Source organism: Sander lucioperca, chromosome 17 (genome assembly GCF_008315115.2).
Source record: "Sander lucioperca isolate FBNREF2018 chromosome 17, SLUC_FBN_1.2, whole genome shotgun sequence".
Lineage (NCBI taxonomy): Eukaryota > Metazoa > Chordata > Actinopteri > Perciformes > Percidae > Sander > Sander lucioperca.
In genome coordinates, this window is record NC_050189.1 from 14648506 (window position 1) to 14663230 (window position 14725).

At 45.7% G+C, this 14725-nt stretch overlaps 1 protein-coding gene across 2 annotated transcripts in view; it reads left to right on the forward strand.

Annotated features, from left to right (window-relative positions):
• The first annotated feature begins 12463 nt into the window (after positions 1 to 12463).
• Positions 12464 to 14725, forward strand: part of neurl1aa (neuralized E3 ubiquitin protein ligase 1Aa) — a 114524-nt gene continuing 112262 nt past the window's right edge. Inside the window, exon 1 of one of the 2 annotated variants that reach the window (XM_035993811.1) lies at positions 12464 to 12739. In XM_035993811.1, the coding sequence (XP_035849704.1) occupies positions 12706 to 12739 (34 nt within the window). In that variant the 5' untranslated portion in view covers positions 12464 to 12705. The remainder of the gene's footprint in view (positions 12740 to 14725) is intronic. The other variant, XM_031323450.2, reaches the window with a different exon arrangement.

The window sequence follows — 14725 nt, forward strand, 5'->3', positions numbered from 1 at the left end:
TCTAACCCACTGGCCCGTGTCAGGAAGGAGGTTTAACTAACTCTGAGTCTAACCAGGGTCCCGTGTCAGGAAGGAGGTTTAACTAACTCTGAGTCTAACCCATGGGCCCGTGTCAGGAAGGTTTAACTAACTCTGAGTCTAACCCATGGGCCCGTGTCAGGAAGGAGGAACTAACTCTGAGTCTAACCCACTGGCCCGTGTCAGGAAGGAGGTTTAACTAACTCTGAGTCTAACAGGGTCCCGTGTCAGGAAGGAGGTTTAACTAACTCTGAGTCTAACCCATGGGCCCGTGTCAGGAAGGAGGTTTAACAAACTGAGTCTAACCAGGGTCCCGTGTCAGGAAGGAGGTTTAACTAACTCTGAGTCTAACCCATGGGCCCGTGTCAGGAAGGTTTAACTAACTCTGAGTCTAACCCACTGGCCCGTGTCAGGAAGGAGGTTTAACTAACTCTGAGTCTAACCCAGGGTCCCGTGTCAGGAAGGAGGTTTAACTAACTCTGAGTCTAACCCATGGGCCCGTGTCAGGAAGGAGGTTTAACAAACTGAGTCTAACCAGGGTCCCGTGTCAGGAAGGAGGTTTAACTAACTCTGAGTCTAACCCAGGGTCCCGTGTCAGGAAGGAGGTTTAACTAACTCTGAGTCTAACCCATGGGCCCGTGTCAGGAAGGTTTAACTAACTCTGAGTCTAACCCACTGGCCCGTGTCAGGAAGGAGGTTTAACTAACTCTGAGTCTAACAGGGTCCCGTGTCAGGAAGGAGGTTTAACTAACTCTGAGTCTAACCCATGGGCCCGTGTCAGGAAGGAGGTTTAACTAACTCTGAGTCTAACCCACTGGCCCGTGTCAGGAAGGAGGGTTAACAAACTCTGAGTCTAACCCAGGGTCCCGTGTCAGGAAGGAGGTTTAACTAACTCTGAGTCTAACCCAGGGCCCGTGTCAGGAAGGAGGTTTAACAAACTGAGTCTAACCAGGGTCCCGTGTCAGGAAGGAGGTTTAACTAACTCTGAGTCTAACCCAGGGTCCCGTGTCAGGAAGGAGGTTTAACTAACTCTGAGTCTAACCCATGGGCCCGTGTCAGGAAGGTTTAACTAACTCTGAGTCTAACCCATGGGCCCGTGTCAGGAAGGTTTAACTAACTCTGAGTCTAACCCACTGGCCCGTGTCAGGAAGGAGGTTTAACTAACTCTGAGTCTAACAGGGTCCCGTGTCAGGAAGGAGGTTTAACTAACTCTGAGTCTAACCCATGGGCCCGTGTCAGGAAGGTTTAACTAACTCTGAGTCTAACCCATGGGCCCGTGTCAGGAAGGTTTAACTAACTCTGAGTCTAACCCACTGGCCCGTGTCAGGAAGGAGGTTTAACTAACTCTGAGTCTAACAGGGTCCCGTGTCAGGAAGGAGGTTTAACTAACTCTGAGTCTAACCCATGGGCCCGTGTCAGGAAGGAGGTTTAACAAACTGAGTCTAACCAGGGTCCCGTGTCAGGAAGGAGGTTTAACTAACTCTGAGTCTAACCCATGGGCCCGTGTCAGGAAGGTTTAACTAACTCTGAGTCTAACCCACTGGCCCGTGTCAGGAAGGAGGTTTAACTAACTCTGAGTCTAACCCAGGGTCCCGTGTCAGGAAGGAGGGTTTAACTAACTCTGAGTCTAACCCATGGGCCCGTGTCAGGAAGGAGGTTTAACAAACTGAGTCTAACCAGGGTCCCGTGTCAGGAAGGAGGTTTAACTAACTCTGAGTCTAACCCAGGGTCCCGTGTCAGGAAGGAGGTTTAACTAACTCTGAGTCTAACCCATGGGCCCGTGTCAGGAAGGTTTAACTAACTCTGAGTCTAACCCACTGGCCCGTGTCAGGAAGGAGGTTTAACTAACTCTGAGTCTAACCCAGGGTCCCGTGTCAGGAAGGAGGTTTAACAAACTGAGTCTAACCAGGGTCCCGTGTCAGGAAGGAGGTTTAACTAACTCTGAGTCTAACCCAGGGCCCGTGTCAGGAAGGAGGTTTAACTAACTCTGAGTCTAACCCATGGGCCCGTGTCAGGAAGGAGGTTTAACTAACTCTGAGTCTAACCCATGGGCCCGTGTCAGGAAGGAGGTTTAACCAACTCTGAGTCTAACCAGGGTCCCGTGTCAGGAAGGAGGTTTAACTAACTCTGAGTCTAACCCATGGGCCCGTGTCAGGAAGGAGGTTTAACTAACTCTGAGTCTAACCCACTGGCCCGTGTCAGGAAGGAGGGTTAACAAACTCTGAGTCTAACCCAGGGTCCCGTGTCAGGAAGGAGGTTTAACTAACTCTGAGTCTAACCCAGGGTCCCGTGTCAGGAAGGAGGTTTAACAAACTGAGTCTAACCAGGGTCCCGTGTCAGGAAGGAGGTTTAACTAACTCTGAGTCTAACCCATGGGCCCGTGTCAGGAAAGAGGTTTAACTAACTCTGAGTCTAACCCATGGGCCCGTGTCAGGAAGGAGGTTTAACTAACTCTGAGTCTAACCCACTGGCCCGTGTCAGGAAGGAGGTTTAACTAACTCTGAGTCTAACCAGGGTCCCGTGTCAGGAAGGAGGTTTAACTAACTCTGAGTCTAACCCATGGGCCCGTGTCAGGAAGGAGGTTTAACTAACTCTGAGTCTAACCCATGGGCCCGTGTCAGGAAGGGTTTAACTAACTCTGAGTCTAACCCATGGGCCCGTGTCAGGAAGAGGTTTAACTAACTCTGAGTCTAACCCACTGGCCCGTGTCAGGAAGGAGGTTTAACTAACTCTGAGTCTAACCAGGGTCCCGTGTCAGGAAGGAGGTTTAACTAACTCTGAGTCTAACCCATGGGCCCGTGTCAGGAAGGAGGTTTAACAAACTGAGTCTAACCAGGGTCCCGTGTCAGGAAGGAGGTTTAACTAACTCTGAGTCTAACCCAGGGCCCGTGGCAGGAAGGAGGTTTAACTAACTCTGAGTCTAACCCACTGGCCCGTGTCAGGAAGGAGGGTTTAACAACTCTGAGTCTAACCCAGGGTCCCGTGTCAGGAAGGAGGTTTAACTAACTCTGAGTCTAACCCAGGGTCCCGTGTCAGGAAGGAGGTTTAACAAACTGAGTCTAACCAGGGTCCCGTGTCAGGAAGGAGGTTTAACTAACTCTGAGTCTAACCCAGGGCCCGTGTCAGGAAGGAGGTTTAACTAACTCTGAGTCTAACCCAGGGTCCCGTGTCAGGAAGGAGGTTTAACTAACTCTGAGTCTAACCCATGGGCCCGTGTCAGGAAGGAGGTTTAACTAACTCTGAGTCTAACCCACTGGCCCGTGTCAGGAAGGAGGTTTAACTAACTCTGAGTCTAACCCAGGGTCCCGTGTCAGGAAGGAGGTTTAACTAACTCTGAGTCTAACCCAGGGTCCCGTGTCAGGAAGGAGGTTTAACAAACTCTGAGTCTAACCCAGGGTCCCGTGTCAGGAAGGAGGTTTAACTAACTCTGAGTCTAACCCATGGGCCCGTGTCAGGAAGGAGGTTTAACTAACTCTGAGTCTAACCCATGGGCCCGTGTCAGGAAGGTTTAACTAACTCTGAGTCTAACCCACGGGCCCGTGTCAGGAAGGAGGTTTAACTAACTCTGAGTCTAACCCACTGGCCCGTGTCAGGAAGGAGGGTTAACAAACTCTGAGTCTAACCCAGGGTCCCGTGTCAGGAAGGAGGTTTAACTAACTCTGAGTCTAACCCAGGGTCCCGTGTCAGGAAGGAGGTTTAACAAACTGAGTCTAACCAGGGTCCCGTGTCAGGAAGGAGGTTTAACTAACTCTGAGTCTAACCCATGGGCCCGTGTCAGGAAGGTTTAACTAACTCTGAGTCTAACCCATGGGCCCGTGTCAGGAAGGTTTAACTAACTCTGAGTCTAACCCACTGGCCCGTGTCAGGAAGGAGGTTTAACTAACTCTGAGTCTAACAGGGTCCCGTGTCAGGAAGGAGGTTTAACTAACTCTGAGTCTAACCCATGGGCCCGTGTCAGGAAGGTTTAACTAACTCTGAGTCTAACCCATGGGCCCGTGTCAGGAAAGGTTTAACTAACTCTGAGTCTAACCCACTGGGCCCGTGTCAGGAAGGAGGTTTAACTAACTCTGAGTCTAACCAGGGTCCCGTGTCAGGAAGGAGGTTTAACTAACTCTGAGTCTAACCCATGGGCCCGTGTCAGGAAGGAGGTTTAACAAACTGAGTCTAACCAGGGTCCCGTGTCAGGAAGGAGGTTTAACTAACTCTGAGTCTAACCCATGGGCCCGTGTCAGGAAGGTTTAACTAACTCTGAGTCTAACCCACTGGCCCGTGTCAGGAAGGAGGTTTAACTAACTCTGAGTCTAACCCAGGGTCCCGTGTCAGGAAGGAGGTTTAACTAACTCTGAGTCTAACCCAGGGCCCGTGTCAGGAAGGAGGTTTAACAAACTGAGTCTAACCAGGGTCCCGTGTCAGGAAGGAGGTTTAACTAACTCTGAGTCTAACCCAGGGTCCCGTGTCAGGAAGGAGGTTTAACTAACTCTGAGTCTAACCCATGGGCCCGTGTCAGGAAGGGTTTAACTAACTCTGAGTCTAACCCACTGGGCCCGTGTCAGGAAGGAGGTTTAACTAACTCTGAGTCTAACCAGGGTCCCGTGTCAGGAAGGAGGTTTAACTAACTCTGAGTCTAACCCATGGGCCCGTGTCAGGAAGGAGGTTTAACTAACTCTGAGTCTAACCCACTGGCCCGTGTCAGGAAGGAGGGTTTAACAAACTCTGAGTCTAACCCAGGGCCCGTGTCAGGAAGGAGGTTTAACTAACTCTGAGTCTAACCCAGGGCCCGTGTCAGGAAGGAGGTTTAACTAACTCTGAGTCTAACCCAGGGTCCCGTGTCAGGAAGGAGGTTTAACTAACTCTGAGTCTAACCCAGGGTCCCGTGTCAGGAAGGAGGTTTAACTAACTCTGAGTCTAACCCATGGGCCCGTGTCAGGAAGGAGGTTTAACTAACTCTGAGTCTAACCCATGGGCCCGTGTCAGGAAGGAGGTTTAACTAACTCTGAGTCTAACCCACTGGCCCGTGTCAGGAAGGAGGTTTAACAAACTCTGAGTCTAACCCAGGGTCCCGTGTCAGGAAGGAGGTTTAACTAACTCTGAGTCTAACCCACGGGCCCGTGTCAGGAAGGAGGTTTAACTAACTCTGAGTCTAACCCAGGGTCCCGTGTCAGGAAGGAGGTTTAACTAACTCTGAGTCTAACCCAGGGCCCGTGTCAGGAAGGAGGTTTAACTAACTCTGAGTCTAACCCATGGGCCCGTGTCAGGAAGGAGTTTAACTAACTCTGAGTCTAACCCATGGGCCCGTGTCAGGAAGGTTTAACTAACTCTGAGTCTAACCAGGGTCCCGTGTCAGGAAGGAGGTTTAACTAACTCTGAGTCTAACCCAGGGTCCCGTGTCAGGAAGGAGGTTTAACTAACTCTGAGTCTAACCCATGGGCCCGTGTCAGGAAGGAGGTTTAACAAACTCTGAGTCTAACCAGGGTCCCGTGTCAGGAAGGAGGTTTAACTAACTCTGAGTCTAACCCAGGGTCCCGTGTCAGGAAGGAGGTTTAACAAACTGAGTCTAACCAGGGTCCCGTGTCAGGAAGGAGGTTTAACTAACTCTGAGTCTAACCCAGGGTCCCGTGTCAGGAAGGAGGTTTAACTAACTCTGAGTCTAACCCATGGGCCCGTGTCAGGAAGGTTTAACTAACTCTGAGTCTAACCCATGGGCCCGTGTCAGGAAGGTTTAACTAACTCTGAGTCTAACCCACTGGCCCGTGTCAGGAAGGAGGTTTAACTAACTCTGAGTCTAACCAGGGTCCCGTGTCAGGAAGGAGGTTTAACTAACTCTGAGTCTAACCCATGGGCCCGTGTCAGGAAGGAGGTTTAACTAACTCTGAGTCTAACCCATGGGCCCGTGTCAGGAAGGAGGGTTAACAAACTCTGAGTCTAACCCAGGGTCCCGTGTCAGGAAGGAGGTTTAACTAACTCTGAGTCTAACCCAGGGTCCCGTGTCAGGAAGGAGGTTTAACAAACTGAGTCTAACCAGGGTCCCGTGTCAGGAAGGAGGTTTAACTAACTCTGAGTCTAACCCACTGGCCCGTGTCAGGAAGGAGGGTTAACTAACTCTGAGTCTAACAGGGTCCCGTGTCAGGAAGGAGGTTTAACTAACTCTGAGTCTAACCCATGGGCCCGTGTCAGGAAGGAGGTTTAACAAACTGAGTCTAACCAGGGTCCCGTGTCAGGAAGGAGGTTTAACTAACTCTGAGTCTAACCCAGGGTCCCGTGTCAGGAAGGAGGTTTAACAAACTGAGTCTAACCAGGGTCCCGTGTCAGGAAGGAGGTTTAACTAACTCTGAGTCTAACCCAGGGTCCCGTGTCAGGAAGGAGGTTTAACTAACTCTGAGTCTAACCCATGGGCCCGTGTCAGGAAGGTTTAACTAACTCTGAGTCTAACCCATGGGCCCGTGTCAGGAAGGAGGTTTAACTAACTCTGAGTCTAACCCTGATCTCTGAGTGAGATGGGAAACTGAGTTTTCTGTTCCAGAACAGCTGATCAGAGTAGGTTGACTCAGAGTTAAGTGCGTGCACCACCACAATAAAAAGGCAGCATGAATGGAGCCATGATACTACGATTCACCATGGTAACAACCACAAACAAACGGGTCGGCAAAACTCATGCGCACATACAGCGACTTTGAACATGTATTTTGTAAAAAATGCAACATGGCTGCTGCTGCAAAAGAGCCAATGAAGAAACTAGAAAATATTCACATTTAATAAGAATTTTTACTCTTTTTTTTTTTAAACGACAAACCGATTAATCAATTATCAAAAAAAGTTGGCAATTCATTTAATAGTTGACAACTAATCGATTAATCTTTGCAGCTGTAGTGTGAATTATATTGTGTATGTGACTCCTACCTTGATCCGCTGTAGCTATATATCTGTGTTTATGTGTATATATTTAGGCAGGATTGGCCCTACTTACTGTTATTTGCTGACGTCAAGCTTGCTGTTCCTTCAATTCACTTTCATATTGTGCTTTTTTTGTCTTTTTGTGACTGGACAGCTCCGCTTCATTCTCTTATTGAAGTTGTAAACATTGAGGACACACTATTGACACACGAGGGGGAGGCAGGCCCCTTGCATAATTTACAAGGGGAGTGCATGGGCCGACTGGTTTCAGGCTCTCTTGAAGTGCCCACGGTGTTCTAGAATTCTAGCATTTTTATTGATAAATCTGATCTAACAGTGGTAAATTGCAAATGTCAACCATACTGTCTATATTGCTTGTCATTGAGATGAAGTCAACATCTGTTAAGTGTTTTTTTTACATAAATTATGGCTTTATTGTACTAAAACCCCAATAATGTTGTGGGTCCACTAGACCTGCAAACACTGGGTGAATACCAAAAATACGAACACCACACAAGGGTTGGGAAAAGATCTCAATACTATTTTCACCCAGTGTAGCTTTACCTATGTTCATATTCCATTAATTCTTATAATGAACCTCACACTGTCCTTCACAGTGCCATTATCTAAGCGGGGGCAGCTTCGGGACCAAAGTAAACCCAGTGGTGTCTGAGATTGAGGGCCGTGAGGTCACTACCATATGTGATGACAGCTCAAGTCAGAGGCCTGACTCCTGAGGGGTCATCCAGTCTGTCTGCCAGGGGCCTGAGGCACACAAGGAAGTATGGAAGGTGAAAGAGTGAGTGCTGAGAGCTAAGAATGTGACCACTCTTACTCTCTGAGGTTCTGGATCCATGCTTAGCCTGAGATTGTATCTCATTTATTTTTGAAAGAACAAAGTCTCATGTGGAACTGTATATAGTATAATCTATTTAATGTATTCATTGCACTGCTTGTTTTGACCTAAACCAAGGGGTGATCACTAAAGTGGTCCGGAACGATCTAAAACGGTGTTCCGGCACCTTCGATTAACAAGTAAATTAATTTAACTGTCAGTTTCATACATCACTGTTAATATCCATTCCAGTGTTTCCTCTATTCACTCTATTCAGCGACTCCATGAACTGGGATGAGAGAAAAAAGTGCTCTGGTTTATTGGCATTTCTTTAAACCAATCACAATCGTCTTGGGTGGTGCAGAAACTAACTTCTAATATAATATAACCTCTGGAATCAAACTAAAAACATACAGTGAACCTCTCTTCTGCAGTTTGTGGCAGCGTTTGATATTTGTGCCTAAAATTACTCATTAACTTAAGTAGTAGTATTTTTTTATAAAAAATAACTTTTTGTCATATTTGCTGAAACTGTCACCATATTGTGACAGTACTACATGAGACAGATAATCTGTGAAAAAATCTTGTTCCTCTGCCTCCCCCTAGTGCTCCTAATGGCATTTGCAAGTTGATTAATCTTTCATTGCCAGACCTTCCTCCACAGCGCTGTAAAGGAAGGTCTGGCTAGTCCACACAGCATTCTGGGATGAGAGAACAATGTGCTCTGGTTTATTGGTATTTCTTTCAACCAATCACAATCGTCTAGGGCGGTGCTAAGTGCCAGACGGAGCCACGCTGCCTCTGCTAAATAGTCTCAGGAAGGAACTTGTTTTGGTGGAACATGTGTAAGTTCAAAAGTAGTTTTAGTCGTGCAACAGAAAACTCAGATTGGACAGATAGTCTAGCTAGCTGTCTGGATTTACCCTGCAGAGATCTGAGGAGCAGTTAACCATAGTCCTCAGAAATCCACCAGAGGTTAGAACACAACACAAAGACAGAGGAAGGGGACGGACATCCGGCCAAAAAGAGGGACATCCAGCGGAAATTCCAGCGGCACCAGAGCAATCCTGGAAGTGGAAGGTTGTGGATATAGACTATGAACAAGGCAACTGTCTGTGGTGAGTTCACACCTCTGTAAAAATAGCAGGACAGTTGCGTACTATCTTTTAAAATCAGTGGGACAGATGACGATCCCAAAGCCTCAGCTGCAAGGGAAGCTCAGCTTCCCCTAAAATGTCAAAAAATTAATGGTCAATTATGTACTATTGTGTTAACATTTTATTGACAAAAAATACTTTAGAACACGTTCATCTCGAAGACAAGTTTGTTCAGAATCAGCTATATATAGCAGGTCGACAGACTCGATTTCCTTCTCATACATTCCCGTAGCGTCACAGTGCATTTCCCTGTTGAACCCTGCCATCCATTGACTTCAATGGAGCTGCTTTGAACAGTCGAAACTAGACGGTCATTGGATAAATGCTGCGATTATGTCCCGCTCGGCATCTAACCTAATTCCCACATTTCCTCCTTTGAGTTTAATATCGTTTTGTTAGATTGTTCATTCATTCATTCATACAGTAGGCTAGGCTAGTGTTGTAGGGGTGAACTAGCCAGCTAGCAAACTGCACACGAAGGCAGACAATGCTAATATTGTCGACCTGATTTTGGCGAACATATTTGAAAGTGTTCCTTACGAGGAGAAACTTAAAATTAAACAGCAGGGCATATCAACACCTTAGATTGATTTAGTGCAAAATAAAGGGCAAAGTAACAGGTCTTTTCAGCTCTCCTTAGAAAGCTAACTTAATTATATTATAAAGTATTATTATAATAATTATTATATAATTATATATTATTATTATTATTATTATTATATAATATATGTTATTATATTATTATATATATTATATTATGATGTAGGCTGAAAATGAGCTTTCCCTCTTTGAAAGACCAGCAGCCACCACTGCGTTGCCTGTAGCTTACCGGTTACAAACAAGCTCGGTAGTGAGTGTAAAATCAAACGGTAGCGACTCAGTAACGTGCTGCAGATCTGGTGTTTTCAGCTGAGCTGGACCAGAGTATTTCGGTTCAAACTGATGGGTGATGCTGTTCTGCCGTCATTGTTCTCCGTGAAGTTAGTTGGAAGTGAATGTAGCCCCGCTGGGTTTTTATGTGGACTGACTGCATTGGGCTCCGTTTAAAAAATGGCCTTTGCAATGTGGTAACTTATGAAGCAATTTGGCCTTGTGTGCTCTGATTAATTTGGCATATAGTTAACACATCAGTCATCATTTAGTTTGAAAGAAAACTCAACTCCTGGCTGTTTTGGAAGACTGAAATAACGAGAGTAACAGGTGGACCAGCTGTAACAGGGAGTGATGTGTAGTGGATAGATACTTTATTAATGTAGCCTAGTGTTAAAATCAAATTTGAGAATGGGATTGTGGTGTAGTGTTAGCCCCCCCCCCCCCTCCTCCTGGATCTTAGGTTCCCCCCTACCTGCCAAATCCCACTTTAACCCCTGCCTAAACCTACAAAATGAATGTAATATTATACTTTGAAACACTGAGCTCCTCTCTCTTTCCATCTGTGTTCCTCCATGTCCCAGAAATGCTTGTTACTAACCTAGCTCTGGGGAGCTTATTCCCTTATTCGCCAAGCATGTTTACTTGGATTAGGATGGCACCAGAATCATGGTTGCAGCTGTCGCCGTGGTCTTGCTGCATGCCCTGCTATGCCCTGTTACACCCTGCTATGCTCTGTGGTGCCCTGCAGTGTCCTGCTACGTCCTGCTATGCTCTGCTGTGTCCTGCTACGTCCTGTAACACCCTGTAGTGCCCTGCTATGCCATGAACTACTACAACTATTATTTCTAGTCATAGTTCCATTATCTTTATTGTGACCAGGGCATGAAATTGGCACCCGCCCACCCGCCAAATGCGGGTAACTTTTCTGATGGTGAAACTGTCAATCTACCTGCCACATTGGCGGGTAGCCAATGAGAATTGAGTGATTCAGATTCGTAACTATCGGTAAGCAGGGTACACGGTTGCTTACGGGCCTGGTCCAATCAGGGGCCCGCATCACTGGAAGACACTGATTGACAGCCGGGGCCCCCTATCGCATTTTCATTACTCACACAATCCCAGCATCCCACGTGCAGCCACTGACCAAGCGGGAGTGAGAACGGGTGAAGTTAATTTCCTAGTTTCTGATATGAAGACGAGTCGTGTGTGTGACTCGAACATCTCACATTTACCAACAAAACGTACAGCAAAAGACCGTGCAAAACATTTCAGACCGTCCTGCCAACATGTAGACATTTTAACATTAATGTACACTGGAACATTTCTTCACTCTAAAGTCAGCGCTGATGTTTCAAATTGTCGGCTCTCTGCAGAGGGCGGGACTGCTCCGTTTCCCCTGCGACTGACGCGCACACACAATCACACACAAACACACACACAGACACACACACACACACACAAACACACGCACGCACAGACACACACACAAACGCACGCGGTGGATGCAGGAAAAAACGCAGATGAGACGTACAGGATGACCTAAATTGAGGACAGCTACGTTATTGTAAGTGCAATGATAAGTTAAAGTCCAATAAGTACTTTATTAAACCGTATGTATGTGTGTCCAAGGCCAGGATAGGAAATTAACTAAACAATGTAAAGATTAACAAGCCACTGACAATGACAGATATGTTCATATTGGATTCATCCAATAAATTATTTTGTGTCTTAAATCCACCAGCCTTTTTCATATTTTACCAACATTTGCAGCATCCTGAGCCTTTTTGGTAAGGTTCCTAGAAAATCTCAGCCCAGAGTAATTAATTAGCCTAATAGTAATAAGTATTATTCTCCCCAAAACAAGTTTCCTTTTATTTACTTTTTTATTTTTAAGAACTATACAAAAAACATTCATGTGTTATGGTGCGCATTCACCAGTGTTTTGTTGTTGTTGTGGTGGCGTAGGCTACTCCTGATTTTGTCAGTCATCTCATCTCTTATATGCAGTGGCATAACGAGCCAACACCGGCCCCTATTCAGGATTACCCTACTACAGCACGTGATGACAGCGCAATGTTCACGAGTAGGCTACCATGAATAGGACAGGATAGGATCATAGAGTCACAGCAATTCCTGTTTTTCACCTTTATGACGCAAAAAAAAACTGGCTGGTAAAAAGTCCCTGTGGCAGGTGGATTTAAACATTCACCTGCCACAGTGGCTGGTGGTCAAAAAAGTTAACTTCATGCCCTGATTGTGACTATTATTGCCACTGTTCATCACACCCCAACCACCACCGTCAGACACCGCCTACCAAGAGCCTGGGTCTGTCCCAGGTTTCTTCCTAAAAGGAAGTTTTTCCTCACCACTGTCACTAAATGCTTGCTCTTGGGGAAATTACTAGAATTGTTGGGTCTTTGTAAATTATATCGTGTGGTCTAGACCTACTCTATCTGTAAAGTGTCTTGAGATAACTCTTGTTATGATTTGATACTACCAATAAAATTGAATTGAATTGAAGATAGCTCAATACATCTTTGCAATACAAGCCTCATATTTAGTTTATTCTTCCTGGTCACTTCCCCACCTCGTGCTCCATACATAGCTTCCTCCTAGTGGTGGCAGTGACAGCGTTAAGAAGGCTCAGCCAGTCTCCACCTTCTATGTAAATAGCAGTGGGAGTGAGTGGGACACGAGGCGGAGGGAGCGCTCAGTGAATGGGGGGGAGTTGCCTTCACGGATGTGTGCCTGCGCTCACAAGAAGGAGGTGTGGGTCTGTCTCCAGTGTTTGCATCTATTCGGAGGAAAAAGAAGCGATAGGCTGCCTTTGGACGCGAACGTGCAATCATGTCACGAGCGCCGGACTGTGCAACGACAGCATCTGAATAATCCATACAGGGGATAAGCAGCGGGCTATACAGGGATACAGCAATGGGTGGACAGATAACGCGAAATGCCTTTTACGGTAAGAAATAAATATTGTTGGCTGTATGCTTGGGTCTATATTAAAATATACGCTGTATTGTGTATGGCTTAACATCCAGCTTTGGTCATTTGGTTCTAAAGAGTGCTTCAATGTTTAATTCATAGACGAGTAGCCTGTGCTGTAGCTAGCTCACGGCACTGGCTCTGTTATCAGGTAGCGTATTGCCACTATAGGCTATTCTTTGGTCACAGTTACGTCACTCCGGTAGCCTAATTAGACTGCAGGGGTCTCGAGACGCAGCTGTGCTCACTTTTGATGAACGTGATGCAATGAACTAGATGGCACAACCTCCTCGCGCTCCTACGGAGACGTTGTCCCATTTAAAGTGGTGTAAAGGGTTGGTACTGTGTTTCAGTGAAGGAGGGCAAGTTGCGGGGTTTCCTTCTGCTCTGTGCTGTGCTGTGGTTTCCCCTCATTAATAAAGAGACAGTGTGTGCAGCTGGGCTTCAGGAAATCAGTGATTTCCAATTGCACTGTCCTGTAGGGTAACAGAAAGCAGCATGATAATGTATGGATAGGAGCAACACAGCTAACTGTATTGAAAACATAAGGTGTTTAGTAGTTTAATTTGGTCTTAACATAGGGTAGTGTTGATTTTGTGTTGGTTTTTGGGTCTTCAGGTGTTCAGGTCTATGGAAGAAGAGCTCCCAGCCAGGGTCTGTGTGTCAGTTAACAGTGGAAGTCAACAGTGAAGCTTGTGTGTACTGTTAATTCAAAATGTAGACCAGCTTTAGGCCTTGTGTGTCTTGTTTGGTGCTCCATGTGGTGACAAACAGCAATATCCATCATGAAGTTTAATAAATAAAAAATGTAGTCCTCCCCTACTCTCTTTCTTCCTCTCTACCATTGCAACATTATAAGAATGTAATAGCAGTGCAGGAGATAAACAGTGCCAATCGTGTACTTCTGAATTGACTCTATATTTCTATAGAATTATTGGAAGACTTAGTGTGCTATATATTTTAGGGGTGGAAAAAAAAACGATTCACATATGTATTATGTATGTATATATATATTTAACCAAAGGGTTAGGGTTGAAAACAGTTTTTAGAAATGTCTCATCATATATTGTCTCTAGGAGTGTGTTATTCAACTTTAGTTTTTGTTAAAGAAGGAAAAGAAGATTGCAATACTCAATACAGATTGAATCGGCAAAGTATCGTGAAAGAATAGCCTAGAAATCTAGACCACCCTAGCGGCAGCAAATGTGATTTGTGGACGTGCTACTTGAAAACAAAGAAGATGGCTGCTGCTGCTGGCGAACAGCGGTCTTTGGAATCGGCTTTGGCCGCGACTCTGGAAGACTTGGAGTTCAGCTTTTCTTTGAGAAAAGAACAAAGAACAGCACTGAAGTCATTCTTAAAAAAGGAAGATGTGTTCGGAGTTTAAAGTTGAATCTATCAACTAGCGTTGCTTTGGTTGGCTATGAGTGCAGAGGGAATCTGAAAGACAACCGTTCATCCCGCCCCTCGGATTGAGCCCTGCCAATGGGGAGTTCCCAGACCAACATCTTGATGTGGGTCTGGCTTGTCAGGGTAGTGAAAGAATTGAATCGGGACAAAAGCATATCGTCCCAGCCCCCATATATATACGCAATATATTACAGTACTGTGCAGAAGTTTGAGGCAGGTGTGAAAAAAACTGTATGTATATGTATATATATATACAGTCATGTGAACAAATTAGGACACCCATGCTAAAGTTGACTAAAAAGAGGAATAAAAAAATCATCTTTAGGAAATTGATCTTAATGCCTTAATTAAAAAATGAGGAAAAATCCAACCTTTAAGGACACTTATTTTCTTTGTGAATGAATAATGTATCGTAAATAAATAAATGTTCTTCCTTAAAATACAGGGGGCATAAGTAAGTACACCCCTATGTTAAATTCCCATAGAGGCAGGCAGATGTTTATTTTTAAAGGCCAGTTATTTCATGGATCCAGGATACTATGCATCCTGATAA